Source organism: Hyperolius riggenbachi, chromosome 5, assembly GCF_040937935.1.
Source record: "Hyperolius riggenbachi isolate aHypRig1 chromosome 5, aHypRig1.pri, whole genome shotgun sequence".
Classification (NCBI taxonomy): Eukaryota; Metazoa; Chordata; class Amphibia; order Anura; family Hyperoliidae; genus Hyperolius; species Hyperolius riggenbachi.
The window spans coordinates 214638641-214657997 of record NC_090650.1 but is presented as its reverse complement, the minus strand read 5'-3'; the positions used below and the strand labels follow the sequence as shown (position 1 = coordinate 214657997).

General features: G+C 40.4%; 1 protein-coding gene across 2 annotated transcripts in view; it reads right to left on the bottom strand.

Moving 5' to 3' along the window:
• Window positions 1–10445, bottom strand: part of IRX4 (iroquois homeobox 4) — a 46024-nt gene extending 35579 nt beyond the window's left edge. The window contains exons 1-4 of one of the 2 annotated variants that reach the window (XM_068234573.1): window positions 10229–10445; window positions 6527–6679; window positions 5861–6112; window positions 4745–4851 (exon numbers count right to left, since the gene is read on the bottom strand). In XM_068234573.1, the coding sequence (XP_068090674.1) occupies window positions 4745–4851; window positions 5861–6112; window positions 6527–6571 (404 nt within the window). In that variant the 5' untranslated portion in view covers window positions 6572–6679; window positions 10229–10445. The remainder of the gene's footprint in view (window positions 1–4744; window positions 4852–5860; window positions 6113–6526; window positions 6680–10228) is intronic. The other variant, XM_068234574.1, reaches the window with a different exon arrangement.
• Window positions 10446–19357: the final 8912 nt, after the last annotated feature.

The following is a 19357-nucleotide window of genomic DNA, read 5'->3' as shown; positions in this document are numbered from 1 at the left end:
ATGGCACTGTTACCTCTTATTTTTTCTAAGATTTATTTAATGTAGTGTATTTATTGTAGCATATGTTGTTTCTGCATTTCTCAGTATAAATGGGATTGACCTAGGCTGTATTATTTGCTAAGGAGGGTGTTTAAGGAGTCGGGTCTTTACTGTCTATGGGCTCTTCAGCAATGAGCAATACTGGGTTTATTTTGCCAATTGCTATTATTTTTTTCATGGTAACTTACAATAGGAGGCTTACTATCTTTCTATCTCCCACCTTCATAGGCAAGTTTATACTGCTCAGCAGAAAGCCATTCATGCTTCTATATAGGAATCACTGGTAAAAAAAAGACTACTACCTCCCGATTCAAATCCTGGTCAAGGACTCAAATCCTACATCAACAGCCTTACCAGTACGCTATCCAGCTGACCAGCACTGTAGAGACCCAACTACTTACAGTGAAACCTATTACATTCTTAGACTCAAAGACATGAATTTCATGCACTTATATTATTTTCTTTTACCTTTTAAGATGAAATGATCACTATTTCTAACATTAAGGGATCATTCAGTTAACTGTTTATACTATGTGAGAAACTGAATCCACCTATAGTAATGACCTCATCTAAGGATTGACAAATACCGCAAGCTTGTTATAGCTGTGGAGCACAAAAACTAAGGCCCATGAATATGCTATTCACTTTTTTCATGACTTTTCTCCTAGGAAACATTGGCCCATATGCAATTAACTTTTTCTCCCAAGTTTTCTCCTAGGACATAACTTCTTCTCTTTAAAATAACTTTTCAGCACTTTGCAACTGAAAATTACCGAAAAGTAGGTGGAAAAAAATATCAAAATTATTTTGAGTATTTTCTTGTTTTCTAGTGGCTTAAAGGGCATTTTATTGACAAGTTTAAAATTATCACTTTGGAGAAAATGCAGGAGAAAACGTTAATTGCATATGGGCCATTGTTTGTGAAATAACTTTGCAATTGAAAAAGTACTAAAAAGTATGTGAAGAAGTACTATCAAATGTACTATCAGTACTATCTTGCTTGGTGGTTTTTTTAAAAGGCATTTTATTGATAAGAAAATATCACCTAGGAGAAAACTGAGAGAAAACGTTAATAGCATATGGGCCTAGGTCTCCATTAAAGTTCCCAGTATTTCCGGATACCCTCCTCCAATCTTGCATGCTGCCACAGACAATGTTTATTCCTTCAGCTATTTGCTCCTTTATATACAACAAAATACCTATACGGGCATAATAAAGAGCATAGGATAAGCCTCAGTGGGAGGCCAGGGCTACATACAAATATACAGCAAGGTATAGCTATAGGAAGTGTTTCTCATGATGACACCAAGAAAATTACCAGAATGGTGGGTATCTTGAATAGTTCACTGCATTCTACTATACATCTAAGTCCCTCTTTAAGAAATGCAATGGTAGGCCATGGGAACATAAGACAGTGACTGACTATGGTAGGGATTAGATTGTTTGCTCCTCCGAGGGACAGTTAGTGACATGACTAAACATACTATGTAAAAGTGCTGCAGAAGATAATAATAAAAATCTATTTTAAAAAAAAACGTATAGCCTAATGATACTTTTGGCAAGTAGCAATGAAATACTGTAACAATGCATGTGTCTGGTGTTTCTCAGCAAGGCCTGAACTGGTATCTTTACAGTTGTGTAACTGGCAAGAAGAAACACTCTGTCTAAAAGAACTAATGAGCTCACCTAAGTGCATGCGAGTTGCTGAACTTTAGCCTTCCCTGCTAAAGCAAAACATTGAAATTCATTGTAGACTGAACACAATTTCTTGGACTAGCATTATCGGCCTGTGATTTGGTGGTGTGAAATCACAAGCACTAATTAAACAATGGCTTGAACACATTTTCTGAAACAGTGCTGTAGCAACTGCCTATTATTCCCCGACTGGCATCATTAAGCCTAAGTACCCAGTTAAATGACTGGCGGCCAATAGTTAGTGCCACCTACAGCATATAGCAGCTCTGTAATAAAAAAAGGACTTCACATGGGCCTTATAGAAGCAAAGAATGTTAAAGGAAAAGTTTTAGCTGCTCATAGCATCACATTCCTCTCTCTGTTTACTTTCAAAGCAACACAGGACACATGTAAGCCGATTAGGTGATAAAGGCTTTCCCTCAGACCACATCAAGCCCTGAAGACTTCTGTCAGCCTGCGCTATCTTTCCCTGCTTCCCACACATCAGTACTTTTGTCAATATGACCATGGAGAGAATTGCAAAGTTGCCTCAGGTTTATTAACCAAGGGAACAGTATTATCCCATGTAAGTCAGGAAGCTGCTGCAAGCAATAATATTTCTGAAGCACTTCCTCCATAAATAAATGGATCCAATAATAAAACTGATTCAAAAAATAATTGCAGCTATGATATAATAATTTACCAATAGAAATGTGTCTGATTAGCAGATTCAGTAGCTTTAATCTTTTTAAAACCTGCTTTTTTTACCTTCTCCCATTAGATAATCTGTCCCTAATGTTTACATCACATCTAAAGCTTATCCATTTTAGAATGGAAAAAATGTGGACAAGGTTCTTCCTGTACATTTTTTTGTCTTGTGTTTGTCGTTAACACTAATTATTTAATGTACAGCATTAAACTATAAGCTGGTGCTTTACATATAAAGAATAGCAATAAAAAATCTACTAATGGTTCTGTCAATAGAAGTAAAATGGAAAGTGGTGTTTTCATACATATATCACTGTCCCGATAGCGAAGTTAATTAATAACCACCACAAGCATTGTCACAGCTGGAAGCAATGAGTCTTTATCTTGCTACATGCGCACTGCATGTGGCACGGGCATTTGCGTCCATGTGGGGACAGAGTGGGCCTTTCTCACCACATCTCCATGTGTCACAGCACATTGACATTTTCAGATTGACTTGGGTGCCTTCTGTACATGCAGAATTGCAAATGTGCACTGGCAGCTGAGGTAGGGACAGATATCAATTATATCTGTGTGCATGTAGCAGCCAGCTGGAGATCAGTATATTATGATCTCAGACCCTTCAGTGTAAGAAAATGAACTCACAGCACGCAGCATGTTCTTGGCCTAAGATTGTACAATGTTCAGGGTTTTAGCAGCCCTCATTGTTATTGATCATACCTATGCTTAGCATGCATAACACAGTTTTACCAGTAACCCTTCATTTGCTTCAAACAAACAAAATGATGGAGACTAAGTGGAAGGTTTGAAACAGATGGAGAATTCCTTAGTAAATAGATTGGATTACTGACATTTTCAAATCAATGGCTTTAATGCAATAAAGAACAAATCATGAATGAGCAGCAAATGGAAGGCTATAACAATAAAATAATGCAGAAGGTATTTGGTCGTTGTTCTATTTTTGTTGCATTTTGCATTGTGCTCTTAGCATTGTACATAGCAAGAATATCCAGTGATCAGGCAGGTGTAACGATAACCTGAGCATGAACGTCTATACTGGATGCTGGTATTTGCTATACCTGGAATTGTCAGATAGAGAGTGCTCAGTTGGCTTAGGTGTAGCATGAGATGCCCGTGAATATGGGCTAGTTTCAGTGTTAACTTTGCTGTGTAAGAGAAACAGTTTGGTGCACATTAAAATGTACTTTTTGGCGTATTGATAAACAAATCTGAATAACCAGGTAGCAATACTCAATGCTGGCATGTAGCATTAATGATCTAATGAAATCCCTGAGCAGCTGCTTATAAATAAAGATTTGGTTGTTTTAACATGCTGTTCAATGTGGCTAAAATTAAGAAACTAACTTTAGGAGACTTCAAAATAATCTAGAAAGCTGATGTAAATGGACCATTGGCTAAAACTTTTTCAAAGTCATGTAAAATCAATTGCTTATCTTGCACAGGCAGTCCAAACTGTTCATTGGCTGCTGATAATGAAACAAATGGAAATAGGCTAACTATGTTATATATATATATATATATATATATATATATATATATATATATATATATATATATATATATATATATATATATATATATATATATATATATATATATATATATGTCTCACAAGTTACAGTTACCTAGGTGTAATATTAATTGTTCTGACATAGTATAAAGGGTGCTTGAGACAGTCAGACTGCATGATTTGTGATTGCTTTTAATACATTTAAGACCAACAAAACTATTAGTATGTACTTGTAGACATGCTTGCTGAGATATTAGCACAGCGTAGTATCAGTCATTTTACTAACAGGCTACCACTAGCTTTGGAAGAAGCTTTATTATTTTGATACACTCATAAGGAATAGAGCTACAGTAGTAACTAACTCATACATTCTGCCTTTTTGTGACCTTCCACTTGTACAAATCTGCACAGCCCAAACAAGCACTCTACACATGTTCTCTGTTTCTCCTACACTACAGGGGATGCCTACAGGCCAAGCAGCTGGACATCATTGCACTGGATATATGTCTGACAACTCTTATACTACAGTAAGTTAGTGTCAGGACAGGAGCAAGCATGGCAGAGCCACAGTCAGAACTTACATAATAACATCATGTGGCATAAACAGACCTATGGCATCAATGACTCTATACACAGTTATGCAAATTCTAACACTCCGTCAACCAAACTAAATGATCTCAGTTTACTTTATGGTCACTTCATTTTGAAATTTTCTTTTTTAAATTGTCACTTTTTTTAAACAAGGTACTTATAGTTTATTACTACTAAAAGTGGCATTTGTAAAGTGCTTACCTGTCGTACTGGTACTGGCTGAGGGTATGGTCATAGGGGTAATAGGCAGCAGTCTGGGTGATGCCAGCATGTGCAGATCCGGTGCTATCTTTTGAATCAAATGTATTCTGCAACAAAAGGTCAAATGTTCTTTATACTGTTATATACACTGTTATATACACATGCATTCATCTATTGTGCTTGCTACAACACACAGACAACTACCCTTACTCACTTCCAGTGATGATTTTATTTTATCAGCATAATACAGGGACTGTATAATAATAATACTAATATAACATTTGTAAATACAAGACAAATTAGCTCATTCTCATGACAGATTTGTATATGGCTCATAGATATATAATGAATGGCAGCATTATACATCCTCTTCCAAAACTCATTCTATGGTTAATATGTTTATAGATAAGAGAAACAATCCATACACATTTAATACATATTCTGCTCTACTAAAAAAAGATAAAAGAACTGACAACATCCATCTCATGCTGTCACTTCCGGCTTATCTTCTGAAAATAGGGAAGATAAATAGTGTATGCTAATCTGCAGAATAGCTGTAATACTATCAGATAAATGGAACAGAAAAGCATGATGCAGGGGTGTTCCTAGTGTGTGTATATGCATGTGTCTATTTATGTGTGTCCATGCAAGGAGAGAGAGAGAGAGAGAGAGAGAGAGAGAGAGAGAGAGAGAGAGAGAGAGAGAGAGAGAGAGAGAGAGAGAGAGAGAGAGAGAGAGAGAGAGAGAGTTCATGCAAATAAACTGTATGTCTATCAATGTACAAAGTAGATACAAATGTATGTACTAAAGTGTATGTTATATAATTAATGTGTTAGTGTTATATACTTATAAGTGTGTGTCCATGCAAACTGTATAACTGTATATCTGCCATTGTGCAGAAAAAGACCAAAATGTGTGTGCTAAACTGTATTTTGTGGTGTTTTGTGTGTTTGTGTTTTGTGTGCGTGTGCGTGTGTCTATGTACAGCTGAAGTAGGCGTGTGTCCTTAAAGTGTATCTATGTAATGATCTTGCTTTGCGTTATAGTCACACAGTGGAATGTCTTCCTCAGCAGCACTATATAGTAAGCGGTTTTACAATAAAGTGATGCTCTTACCAGCGAGTAGAAAGCAGAGGCGTCCGTGCCATAGGTGACATAGTTCCCATAGCCCTGGGAGCCAGTATAGGGGTTTCCGTAGACTCCTAGGGCAGCAGCAGAGTTGAGCTCATGCCTAGCAGTGGCCAGTAACCTGCTCTCATACACAGGACAATAGACAGGGGTCTGGGCAGAGGCTGCAACAGCTGTATCAGACAAGCTCCTTCCACTGGACTCGCAGCAGGTAGAGAGTGAATTGGTGGTCATTAAGAACTGCAAAAGAAAAGCGCTCATTTAAAACTGTAGAAAAATGATGGTCCGGACTGCAAACAATATCGCTAATTCAAATATATCAAGAGGAACAAATAAATAGGAGAATAAAAAAATCATCTGTTGTTTCGAATTTAAATATACTACTACATTGTGGCATACAGGACTGTTACTTGCCCCTCTCCCAACCCATGCATAAATGTGACACGTGGGATCACACATAGTGTAATATAGAATTCCCTGATAACAAATTGCAGGGCATAAGATACTTATAAAGGCTGGGGTGGATTGTATCCATGAATAATCACTGTAATCCCCCATCTCTATTACCATGCACGTTTATCTTCCCAGCAGTTGCCCAGTTGAGGTTAATGTGCAATATTTGCTGCTGTCTGGCTTATCAGCGATAGGTCTTACCTGTGGTGTGGTTGAGTAGGGATAGCCAAACTGAGGATATGACATGATACATAAACTCCCGGATCCCAGGGAGAAAAGCAGGTGAGGGACTTTCTGCAACTTAGCTGGCTTCTCTTCCCAAGCGATGGATGGCTGGCCACAGGTTTCTGGATGCTTAGAGAAGAAGAATCAAAACACCATCTTTAATATTAGCCTCCTCCAAAAAATGCTTTTTACACGTGTCCAAGTTAATCCTTCAGAGCACTTGGAAACGATTAAAATATCATACAGACAGTAAAACATGTCAGACATCTAACAGCATCGAAATGCTCAAAACAAAGGAAGAAAAATAATAAAAAAAAATAAATATATAGAAAAAAACCCCATCAGGCCAGAAACAAGTAGCTTTAAACGGGGCTCGAAGTGACGTCACGAAACCCTTTCCTTGCCAGAAGTGTCTTTTCCTGTCCAGAGTCGGATGCTGTGCATCCAAGGGTGCAAAATACTGATCTACAACGATTGCTTTTATGGATTGCTCAAGTGATCTTACAAGCTAATTATAGTGTGTTCTTATAGCACTCGTGCAAGTGGAGGAAATGAATGATTTGATTTAAACAATCGCCAAAACACCCATTAATGATTTTTTTTCTCCCTTTACTCACTGAAGGGTGGTAAGCACTTTTAATTAGAAATTAATTAATGAGCATCTGTTTCTCCCCACCTCGCGCTAAATAATCGGTCTCAGTTACAAATGAGAGCCATGTAAGGACAGAAATGTGGCTTTCCAGTGAACTCAAACACCTTCCAAAACACAGCTCGGTACATGTGACCTGCTGGCTATGATCAGACCTGAGAGATTATTATTACAGGGATGCTCTTTGTAGCTCACGCTTTTTTTATGTGTGTCTAAAAATTCTCATTTTAAAACGGAATCTGAATGTCACTGTGGTCTATTTTAAATCAGACTTTATATTGGTCTGTAGAACGGCTATAGTCGAACGTAAATCTTCTGGCTACAATAAGCGCTATACTGTCCTTTTGTATTTGTATAATTGTTCAGTCCTTTCTATATTTGTTTATTTGTTCAGTTCGTGTATTTCAGAACAAACATAATCTAATGATCGTGTTCTGATGTTGTTTATAACTTTACCCAAAATGTATCAAGTCAGAGAGCATGTCGTATCCTCTAATGTCTATAACCACAACACGGGTCATTTTCAGTGATAACTTGTTACTTTATTACTTTTCCTGTCTCTTGTAACAAACCTCAGTACACTGTGGAAATCACACGAATCCTCCTGAGCTGAGACGGTTATACATTAAAGGAACCCGAAGTGAGAGGGATATGGAGGCTGACATATTTATTTCCTTCTCAACAATGCACATTGCCTGGCTGTCCTGCTGATCCTATGGCTGTAGTAATTTTAACCATAGACCCTGAACAAGCATACAAATCAGGTGTTTCTGACTGGAGTTTGACTGGATTAGCCGCATGCTTGTTTCAGGTGTGTGATGCCTGAAGGTTCATCAGGACTGCCCGGCAACTGGTATTGTTTAAAATCGAATAAATATGACAGCCTCTGAATGCATCTCACTTCAGGTTCCCTTTAACATGAATGGTGTGAGAGAGCCAGGAGTAGCTGCAGTGGGCATAGGATAGAATCAGAGTGAGAATAAATGGGGTGAGTGAGCTATGTACACCCTGACAAAGGACAGGATGGACCAGTTCAGTGCACTCTCTCTCTTTCTCTCTCTCATTCCCTCTCTCTCTCTCCCTCTCTCTCTCCATGGTGTGCTGACTTGCTCAGATAGCTTCCTGGGTTCAGACATGTGGATAGCCCCAGGGTCGCACTCTAATTAATGACGGTGTTCTCTTCTTTTCCCCAGCTGGAAGACTGCCTCCCAGAAACGAATCTGCCCACTCCTGACAGCTCGATTGAGGATGATTGATGACTATCTGGAGACCACTGTACGCCTAATATAATATATACTGCTTAATTGCTTTCATTTACAGATGAAAGTACTTGTCATCGCGTTGCATTCACCTATACAGCCACATGCTATGGTGGCTAGCGATCCATTTCATGCACTCTGCTGCTGCTACGTCTAAACTTGCATACACTTTTGCCATTTATAATAACGCGCAGAACGCTGCTTTCAATGGGCTGGCTCAGTAGCTAATAAAGTACTAGGTGTCAGATTTGCTTAATAATGTATATAGTTCAGTGTGACTTTATATGTACGCTGTAATGAAGTACGTTTTGAAGCAGCAACAGTTCCAGACATGCCTACATGCTCCAGTCATTTGGTAATGACTTCCATAAAGTAACTTTATAGGTAATGATGATATGATCAGGGCTGTACAGCATTAGATATAAGGAGCAGGACACAGCTAGAAGCGTGTTCACTCCAGAGAAAGCAGCAATAAAATTATCATTAAAGTGACCAGGATTTCCTTATTCTCGGGCCTTGATAATGGCATATGCAATCACACAGCTGACAAGCATGCCACTCTAATAAGTGTCTATCTTGCCTGGAAAACGTCTGATCTGCATAACAAAAACTGTCAAATGAAAGGAAACTGGAAAGTCATGCAATCCAAGCTTAGAGTGGCGTTTGTGTATTTTAGGCAGTCCCTCATATTATAAAGACATTATAAAATTGGACAACAAAATTTATTGTATCATTAATAGACATCTAAACGACTCGGTTTATCAATGAGCACACTGGAAATTGGGCTGATAAAGTAAAGCAGATCGATACGGGTGGCCTTTGCTGTGCAAACTTGTCAGTTAGGAGAAACTTTCCACAAGGCTTGTGCTTCTAGGGAATGCCCAGAACATGATCTCTGTGTAGGTTAACATTTCCAAACATATGGCATATTAGGGCATGTCAGATGTGAATGGCACAATACACTGCCTGGCCAAGGCCTCGCTTATCTTACAAGAGCTCCACAAGATTGCTAGATAGATAGCAGGAAAAGCGAGTCCTTCTGCTACCCATCACATCAGCGGAGCATCCAAATACAGTCAGCACGCCTGCACTTATTACTTGTTGTTACTGTTACCTGGACTGTTATGCTGCTGTTGTGTATGTTTCAGCGGCATCTTTATTTACTAACACACAGAAAGACAGTCAGCCTGACTGTAAATATATAATACATATGGTTACAAAGAGCAGACTGAAGAAAGAGGTGTGCAGGGCACAGATACAAAAATAGCACTAGACATTGCATACCTATACTCACCTATAGACATGATTTCCAGCCGTAAACTCTTGCCGAAGTCTAATTATTCTGGCAATAACTTTAGTGTCGGTCTAGCAGCAAAGTTTGAAGTCTGAGCGGTGTGCACCGCCACAGCACTAACTGACTTAAAGTCATTAACACAGATGCCAGTTAAAGTGAATGCTGTCAGGCAAAGTTTTACCTGTGCAGAATAAAAGATCACATACAGCCTCGGTTATATAATGGAGGCTAACACCATTTTACTCAAACACCAAACTTTAGATCTGCATATCCCTTCATCAATAACATACATCATGGTCAAGTGCAATCTAGCTGCGAACGCTTACAAATGTCATCATAGTGGGGAGACAGTTGATCTCCTTGATATGAATCTGCTTCTATCTTTTCTCGCAATTGAAGGGCAGATTTCTTTCTATATTCCCACCCCACCTGGCTATTATTCTGTGAAAGCAGCAAATAACAGAAAGGTGTTTTACCTGGGTTTCTTGCAGACTGCAGCTAAAAGTCTTCTCCCTGCTGGCTTGGCTGAAGACTAGAGATATGCTCTCGCCTGCTCCGTCTCACTCTGGAAGGGGCTACGAGGGAGTAATGGAGACATTTCTGTGTGTATCCTACCTGACTAGAGTGGAGTAGTGCTGCTCTCAGTCCCCAGGCACCGCAATCACTTCACTAACCCTCTGTACTGGAGTGACGTTAAACTGTACAGCTCCACTGAGCACGGTGCTTCACTGATTAACGCAGCTCAGCAGAGGCACATCACTGAGCCCACACAATTATTCCCCCAGAAACTTCTATTAAAACATCACTCATTTACTTTCATCAACTCATCTTTCATTAAACCCTTCTCATCTATCTATCTATCTATCTATCTATCTATCTATCTATCTATCTATCTATCTATATACCTATCCATCCATTTATCTTTCTCTTTACAAATTCCTGGAACTTGCTAATCACTAATTATATCATTTTAAATATTAACTTTTCAAACTTGTATCTACATATTTACTGATTATATATGTTATCTATCTATCTATCTATCTATCTATCTATCTATCTATCTATCTATCTATCTATCTATCTATCTATCTATCTATCTATCTATCTATATCATCTCCATTTAGAGGGAGAGAATAAAAAGGCAAGGTTTCCCAGTCTTTATTCAGATAAATATTAGCATAATACAAAAAGGTCAGATTTCATTGTGCAGTGACACAGCCAGATAAAGGTGCAGGCTTATCCACTGCAGGTATAACATTCATAATTAGCCTTATTTAGAGGACTCGGTGAGTACAGATAGTAACACCTATTCACAATTTACAACAATGAACTTATTGCCAGTCAAAGGGAACGGGGTGCCCCTGCAAATACAGAGTATCATTGTCTGCATGTGCCCTGGCATTCCCCTATGCATTAGTTTGGGTAGTGATAGAGCCAGCTTGTATGAAATGTACGCATGTATATGATCTGACCTAAATAGGCCACAAACAGCACAGTGTAAATGCATGATAGCTAATGTTAAATATTTTCATGATAATGATTATTATTATTATGTGAATCACACTATAGTTTTAGTTGTCCCCACTTGTCTTTTCTGTTTCATGCCTTCCCTTGTGTGCTATATGGGATGTGTGTTTGCCATGTCCCCTTTCTTGTACACAGCATGCAATCTCCTGCAGCCGTGTCACCCTGGCCCCAGCATGCTCACAGTTAATGTGTGACAAGCAGTAAGGTGTTTATTTAGTATTTACAGGGAGCAGACAATAAACGTCCCGGGAACACCAGAGAGCCATTCACACAACACAGCTCCAGACAAGGCAAAGGAAACAAATGCTTCAGCGCAATATAAGAGGATGGAGTGTACAATCCAGCCGCGGCGGATTGCTTTTCAAATTACACTTTCCTCCAGAGTTTCTGAGCCTAGGGTGAACCCCATCACTTTTTAAAGCGTGTTGAGAACCCTTATGTAATCTCTGAACAGGAATTCTGATGTAGCTACACAGGCTCAGTCTTTATGGCTGAGCCCACATCATCTATCACCATCACAAACACAAATGATGACAGGCTGACAAGGGGCAAAATAAATGAAAGCTGCTGCTAGCCTGTTCCACTCCAAGCGCTGCTGTGTACTTTTATTTCTGTCCTGTACAGATTCATGCGGGGATCATACAATGCTCACCTGGCATCATACACCTCAGATCATACAATGCACACCTGGCATTATACAACTCAGATCATACAATGCTCACCTGGCATTATACAACTCAGACCATGCAATGCACACCTGGCATCATACAACTCAGATCATACAATGCACACCTGGCATCATACACCTCAGATCATACAATGCACACCTGGCATCATACACATTAGATCATGCAATGCCCACCTGGCATCATACAATTCAGATCATGCAATGCCCACCTGGCATCATATACAACTCAGATCATACAATGCCCACCTGGCATCATACAACTCAGATCATGCAATGCCCACCTGGCATCATACAACTCAGACCATGCAATGCCCACCTGGCATCATACAACTCAGACCATGCAATGCCCACCTGGCATCATACAACTCAGATCATGCAATGCCCACCTGGCATCATTCAACTCAGATCATGCAATGCCCACCTGGCATCATACACCTCAGATCATACAATGCACACCTGGCATCATGCACATTAGGTCATGCAGTGCCCACCTGGCATCATACAATTCAGATCATGCAATGCCCACCTGGCATCATATACAACTCAGATCATGCAATGCCCACCTGGCATCATACAACTCAGATCATGCAATGCCCACCTGGCATCATACAACTCAGATCATGCAATGCCCACCTGGCATCATACAACTCAGATCATGCAATGCCCACCTGGCATCATACAACTCAGACCATGCAATGCCCACCTGGCATCATACAACTCAGACCATGCAATGCCCACCTGGCATCATACAACTCAGACCATGCAATGCCCACCTGGCATCATACAACTCAGATCATGCAATGCCCACCTGGGATCATATAACTCAGATCATACAATGCCCACCTGGCATCATACAACTCAGATCATGCAATGCCCACCTGGCATCATACAACTCAGATCATGCAATGCCCACCTGGCATCATACAACTCAGATCATACAATGCACACTTGGCATCATACAACTCAGATCATACAATGCCCACCTGGCATAATACACCTGGCATCATACATCTCAAATCATACAATGCCCATCTGGCATCATTCAACTCAGATCATGCAATGCCTACCTGGCATCATACACCTCAGATCATACAATGCACACCTGGCATCATACACATTAGATCATGCAATGCCCACCTGGCATCATACAATTCAGATCATGCAATGCCCACCTGGCATCATATACAACTCAGATCATGCAATGCTCACCTGGCATCATACAACTCAGATCATGCAATGCCCACCTGGCATCATACAACTCAGATCATGCAATGCCCACCTGGCATCATACAACTCAGATCATGCAATGCCCACCTGGCATCATACAACTCAGACCATGCAATGTCCACCTGGCATCATACAACTCAGACCATGCAATGCCCACCTGGCATCATACAACTCAGACCATGCAATGCCCACCTGGCATCATACAACGCAGATCATGCAATGCCCACCTGGCATCATACAACTCAGATCATGCAATGCCCACCTGGGATCATATAACTCAGATCATACAATGCCCACCTGGCATCATACAACTCAGATCATGCAATGCCCACCTGGCATCATACAACTCAGATCATGCAATGCCCACCTGGCATCATACAACTCAGATCATACAATGCACACTTGGCATCATACAACTCAGATCATACAATGCCCACCTGGCATAATACACCTGGCATCATACATCTCAAATCATACAATGCCCATCTGGCATCATGCATCTGAGATTATACAATGCCCACCTGGCATCATGCATCTGAGATCATACAATGCCCACCTGGAATCATGCATCTGATATCATGCAATGCCCACCTGGCATCATACATCTGAGATCATACTATGCCCGCCTTGCATCATATACCTTGGATCATACAATGCCCACCTGGCATCATGCATCTGATATCATACAATGCCTACCTGGCATCATGCATCTGAGATCATACAATGTCCACCTGGCATCATGCATCTGATATCATACAATATACACCTGGCATCATATAATGCACACCTGGTATCATATGTGAGATCATATAATGCACACCTGAGATCATACAATGCACACCTGGGATCGCACATCTGAGATCATATAATGCACACCTGAGATCATACAATGCATACCTGGGATCATACATCCTAGATCATACAATGCACACCTGAAATCATACAATGCACATCTGAGATCATACAATGCACATCTGAGATCATACAATGCACATCTGAGATCATACAATGCACATCTGAGATCATACAATGCACATCTTAGATCATACAATGCACACCTGAGATCATACAATGCACATCTGAGATCATACAATGCACACCTGAAATCATACAAAGCACATCTGAGATCATACAATGCACACCTGAGATCATACAATGCACATCTGAGATCATACAATGCACATCTGAGATCATACAATGCCCACCTGAGATCATACAATGTAAACCTTAGATCAGGCATGGGCAAACTTGGCCCTCCAGCTGTTAAGGAACTACAAGTCCCACAATTCATTGCAGGAGTCTGACAGCGACAGTCATGACTCATAAAGGCAAATGCATTGTGGGACTTGTAGATCCGTAACAGATGGAGGGCCAAGTTTGCCCATGCCTGCCTTAGATCATACACCACACACCTGGCATCATACATCTGAAATTAAACAATGCACACCTGAGATCATACAATGCACACCTGAGATTATACAATGCACACCTGGCATCATACAATGCACACCTGGCATCATACAGCAGAGATCATATAATACACACCTGGCATCATACAATGCACACCTGGCATCATACAGCTGAGATCATACAAAACACCTGGCATCATACAATGCACACCTAGTATCATACAGCTGAGATTATACAATACACACCTGGCATCATACATTGCACACCTGGCATCATACAACTGAGATCATACAATACACACCTGCGATTATACAATGCACACCTGAGATCATACAATGCACACCTGGGATCATATAATGCACACATGAGGTCATACAATGCACACCTGGCATCATACAGCAGAGATCATATAATACACACCTGGCATCATACAATGCACACCTGGCATCATACAGCTGAGATCATACAAAACACCTGGCATCATACAATGCACACCTAGTATCATACAGCTGAGATTATACAATACACACCTGGCATCATACATTGCACACCTGGCATCATACAACTGAGATCATACAATACACACCTGCGATTATACAATGCACACCTGAGATCATACAATGCACACCTGGGATCATACAATGCACACATGAGGTCATACAATGCACACCTGGCATCATACAATGCACATCTGGCATCATACAGCTGAGATCATACAATGCACACCTGAGACCATACAATACACACCTGGCATCATACAATGCACACATGAGGTCATACAATGCACACCTGAGATCATACAATGCACACATGGGATCATACAATGCACACCTGGCATCATACAGCTGAGATCATACAATACACACAGGCATCACACCTGGCATGATAAGTCCTCTAGCTTTGCACATGAGTGTGTGACCTATGGCCACAAGACCTGGACTCCTGCAGGCAATCTACTACCATTGCTAACTTATCCCTATCCCAAACTGCTCCTGCAAACTTCACATCAAATCACATGTTTGCATAGGGTGTGCCTAACAATTCAGTATCCCTCTGATTAATATATGATACTACTGTAATTAATATATTGTAGGCAAGTTCAAGGATCAATCAGCAGAGCAGAGGCCCACAGAGATCACCCTGACTAGGATATCAGATGTATGCAAAAGGTCAACATAGATGTTATTTATCAAAATGGCACAGCAGGGGGGCAACACATCGATTAGAGGGATTGGCTGGCCAGGGGTGTTTTATGCACATTCTATAATGAGTGCTATCTATCTATCTATCTATCTATCTATCTATCTATCTATCTATCTATCTATCTATCTATCTATCTATCTATCTATCTATCTATCTATCTATCATCTAGCTGTATACATTGGATGCCTGTAGTGCATCCAGGCGCACTAGTAACACGCAACACTTATAAGACTGAGCTTGTCTAATAATAATGTGCTACCGAAGCTGATATTGCACAGCTTCCCACTGCAGTGCCTGAAGTCAAAGGATTTACAGTGACTTGTTCAAGGTCACCCTCTAATGACCCATATCTAATACACAGGTTGTTAAGACTTCAGTCATTGTCTTCTAACTAAACTCATCCAGAAGAACATGACCTTCTCTATTGTATAGCCACATGTTCTTGTTACTTTGCAAATTTACTTAGGCTGAAGAAAAAAGTTCAAGCCCATCCACTTTAGATCTCAGCTCCACTTTCCTCACTGCTCTGCAGAACTATTACATTTCTACTTTCCTGCTGGAACTAGCGATCCCTCCTCCATGGACTCCGACAGGCAGAATACGTGGATTGCTATGAGGAGCTTCCGTTATTTGCATCAGTATTCACTCAAGTTTTGGAAAAGAAAATAATAATCAATTATATTTAAAGATGCTCCATAATGATACAATCTTGACTGTGCAATTGTATCACTTTTATGTAATATATCGGACTACTTAAGTATACATCACTCTATTTAACTTTCCACTACATAGATTTGGTAAAATTGTACTATCAAGAGTGTATCACTGATGGGCACCTCACCTGATGCGATCAGTATATATACATAATAAAGCGGTCCGTCATCAAATTATAGATTAAGATGGCTTTTATAGACACGCAACAGTATACAAAGTCTGACTGAGAGAGTCTCCAGTTCTGTACTATCTCATGCACACACCTCCCATGAATTCTGCCTTAGCTGCAGTTCTTTAGCTCACTGTGATTTACATAAAAAGCCAGCTTTATTTTCCAGCTAGTGATTCCCCTCATCTGTCTGGAAGTGCTGGATAATCTTGTGTTTCCCAGCAAACAACTCGAGGGGAGTGATATTAGAAAGAGTGCAGGCTGCGCTGTCTTCCATCAGTGGTACCCAATCTATACAGAAGTGCTATGGCTTCATCATCCTAGGCACGCACAACTTGTTCCAAGCATCTCCCAAACACACCATACTGACAGCCTTACTTTACTTGTCTGCTAGCCTGCCATGTACACTAACAGATAATTAGCCCATTAATAGACATCATATTTACATTCATTCAGCCGGTCCTTCTTGTGACTTTACAACACAGCACATATAATAAAACAAAAAGCTCTTACCGTGCTTTACAAGTGTTGCAGTCTCAAGTACAATGTATGATTTTATTTAAACCATAGCTAGAGGCTGACAGTGCTGCTTGCATTGACCAGGACATGACGCTTTTAATTACTGTTACAGGAAATCACTCACTACTAGGCTATGGGAATTACTTTCTTTCTTTCTTTTTTTTTTTTTTTACTAAAGAAATCTGATTTTTTTTTTACTTATTTTTTGGCACATTCAATTAATTGAAAGAAGCAGATAAAAGGCGCACGGGCTTAATGACTACAATGAAACCCTAAGGGGCTTCTATGTGGAAAGTCTCACTTCAAACAGCAGAAGAGGACTCCAGGTAGAGATGCCGCTACCCACCTTCTCGCATCCACCTCGTCCTATTTTTAATGACCCGGGTGCACATATATATTTAGAAGCGCTTTGCTTTTTTTCTTTCTTTCTTTTTTTTTCGCCTTAGAACAATACATGAAAATGTCCAATTTTGCACATTGTCAAGCTGCAAAGACATTTTAATCATAGCGAGTCACCGGTGAAAATTGCATTGATGTCATTTTTTTTTTTTTTTGGATTACAATTGCCTTCAGTGGAAAGCGCTGAGGAAGCCATTTATTTTATTTACTATAAAGAGGGAAAAGGGTCACGCCATTCCTTCCAGCCCAAGTGCTTCTTCCGCCCTGTGTGAAAGGAGCACTTGACCTGAGAACAGGGATGAATAAACCTCAATAGGACTCAATTAAAGCCACAATTTACGAGGCCGTCCAGTAAGTCACCTGTTAGGATTGGCAGAAAATAGAAAGCATCCGACATGCAATGCGTGAGAGATGCTGCTGGGTCCCCTCCACACACTTTTACTTTTAAATACAGACTGGAAAAAAAAAAAAAAAAACCTTGTGTGATTTACAAAGATTGCTAGAAGAAGCATGGAATGTGAAGACACACTTTATCCTCTATGCATGCATAGAATTATTGGCTGTAGATGTGTACCAGCACAGAGGGAACCTGAGGTGAGAGGGATATGAAGGCTGACATGTTATTTCCTTTTAAACAATGCACATTGCCTGGCTGTCCTGCTGCTCCTCTGCCTTTGATACTTTAAGCCATAGACTCTGAACATGCATGCAGGTGGGATGTTTCTGAGTGAAGTAAGGCCCAGTGAACACCAAAACCGCTAGCAGATCCTCAAAACGCTAGCGGTTTTTGGAGCAGATTTCAGAGCAATTCTAGGCATGTTTAGAGATGTTTTCTAAACATGCCTAGCGTTTTTGGGTGCGTTTTTGTGTAGCAGATTACACATATTGTTACAGTAAAAGCTAAGGGCCTGTTCAGACTATGCGCGTTCCTAGCCGTTTTCAGGGAACGCGTACGGGTACCAAAAACGCATAGAAACGGCTCCTAATGCTTTTGAATGGGCTAGTTCACATGTATGCGTATAAGACGCATACGTTTCTTATGCGCATTGCTGCATGCAGTTCTATGCGTCACGCATAGAAACGGACGCAATGAAAGTCTATGGACGTGTATCAAAAATGCGTACTATTGCGTTTTTAGCGTACGTTTCCCTCTGCGGTTCCCATAATTCTTTTTTTTCCCCTGGGTCACGTGTGTGTGCAAAACGCAATTGAAAACGCATTAGAACGCAAGAAAAACGCATGCGTTTTTTCAACTTGCGTTTCTTTGATTTTATACGCGTTCTTCATACGCTGACAGTCTGAACAGGCCCTTACTGAACAGCTTCTGTAACAAAAACGCCTGGAAAACCGCTCTGAAGTAGCGTTTTCCAGAGCGGTTTGCGTTTTTCCTATACTTTACATTAAGGCAGAAACGCTTCTGCAAACCGCAAACGTGCAGCAGAAGACACGTTTGCGGTTTGCTAAAAACCTCAAACCGCTGGTGTGCACCATCTCATTGAAATACATTAGCCAAGCGTTTTCACAGGCGGATGCGGTTGGCGGATCACTGCTAAAACCGCTCGGAGTGCACTGGGCCTCAGACAGGATTGGCTGCATGCTTGTTTCAGGTGTGTGATTCAGACACTGCTGCAGCCAAAGAGAACATCAGGACAGCCAGGCAATTAGTATTGTTTAAAGGACCACTCCAGCAAAAAAAGTAAGCAGTTAAAATCTGACAGAACCGACAGGTTTTGGACTAGTCCATCTCCT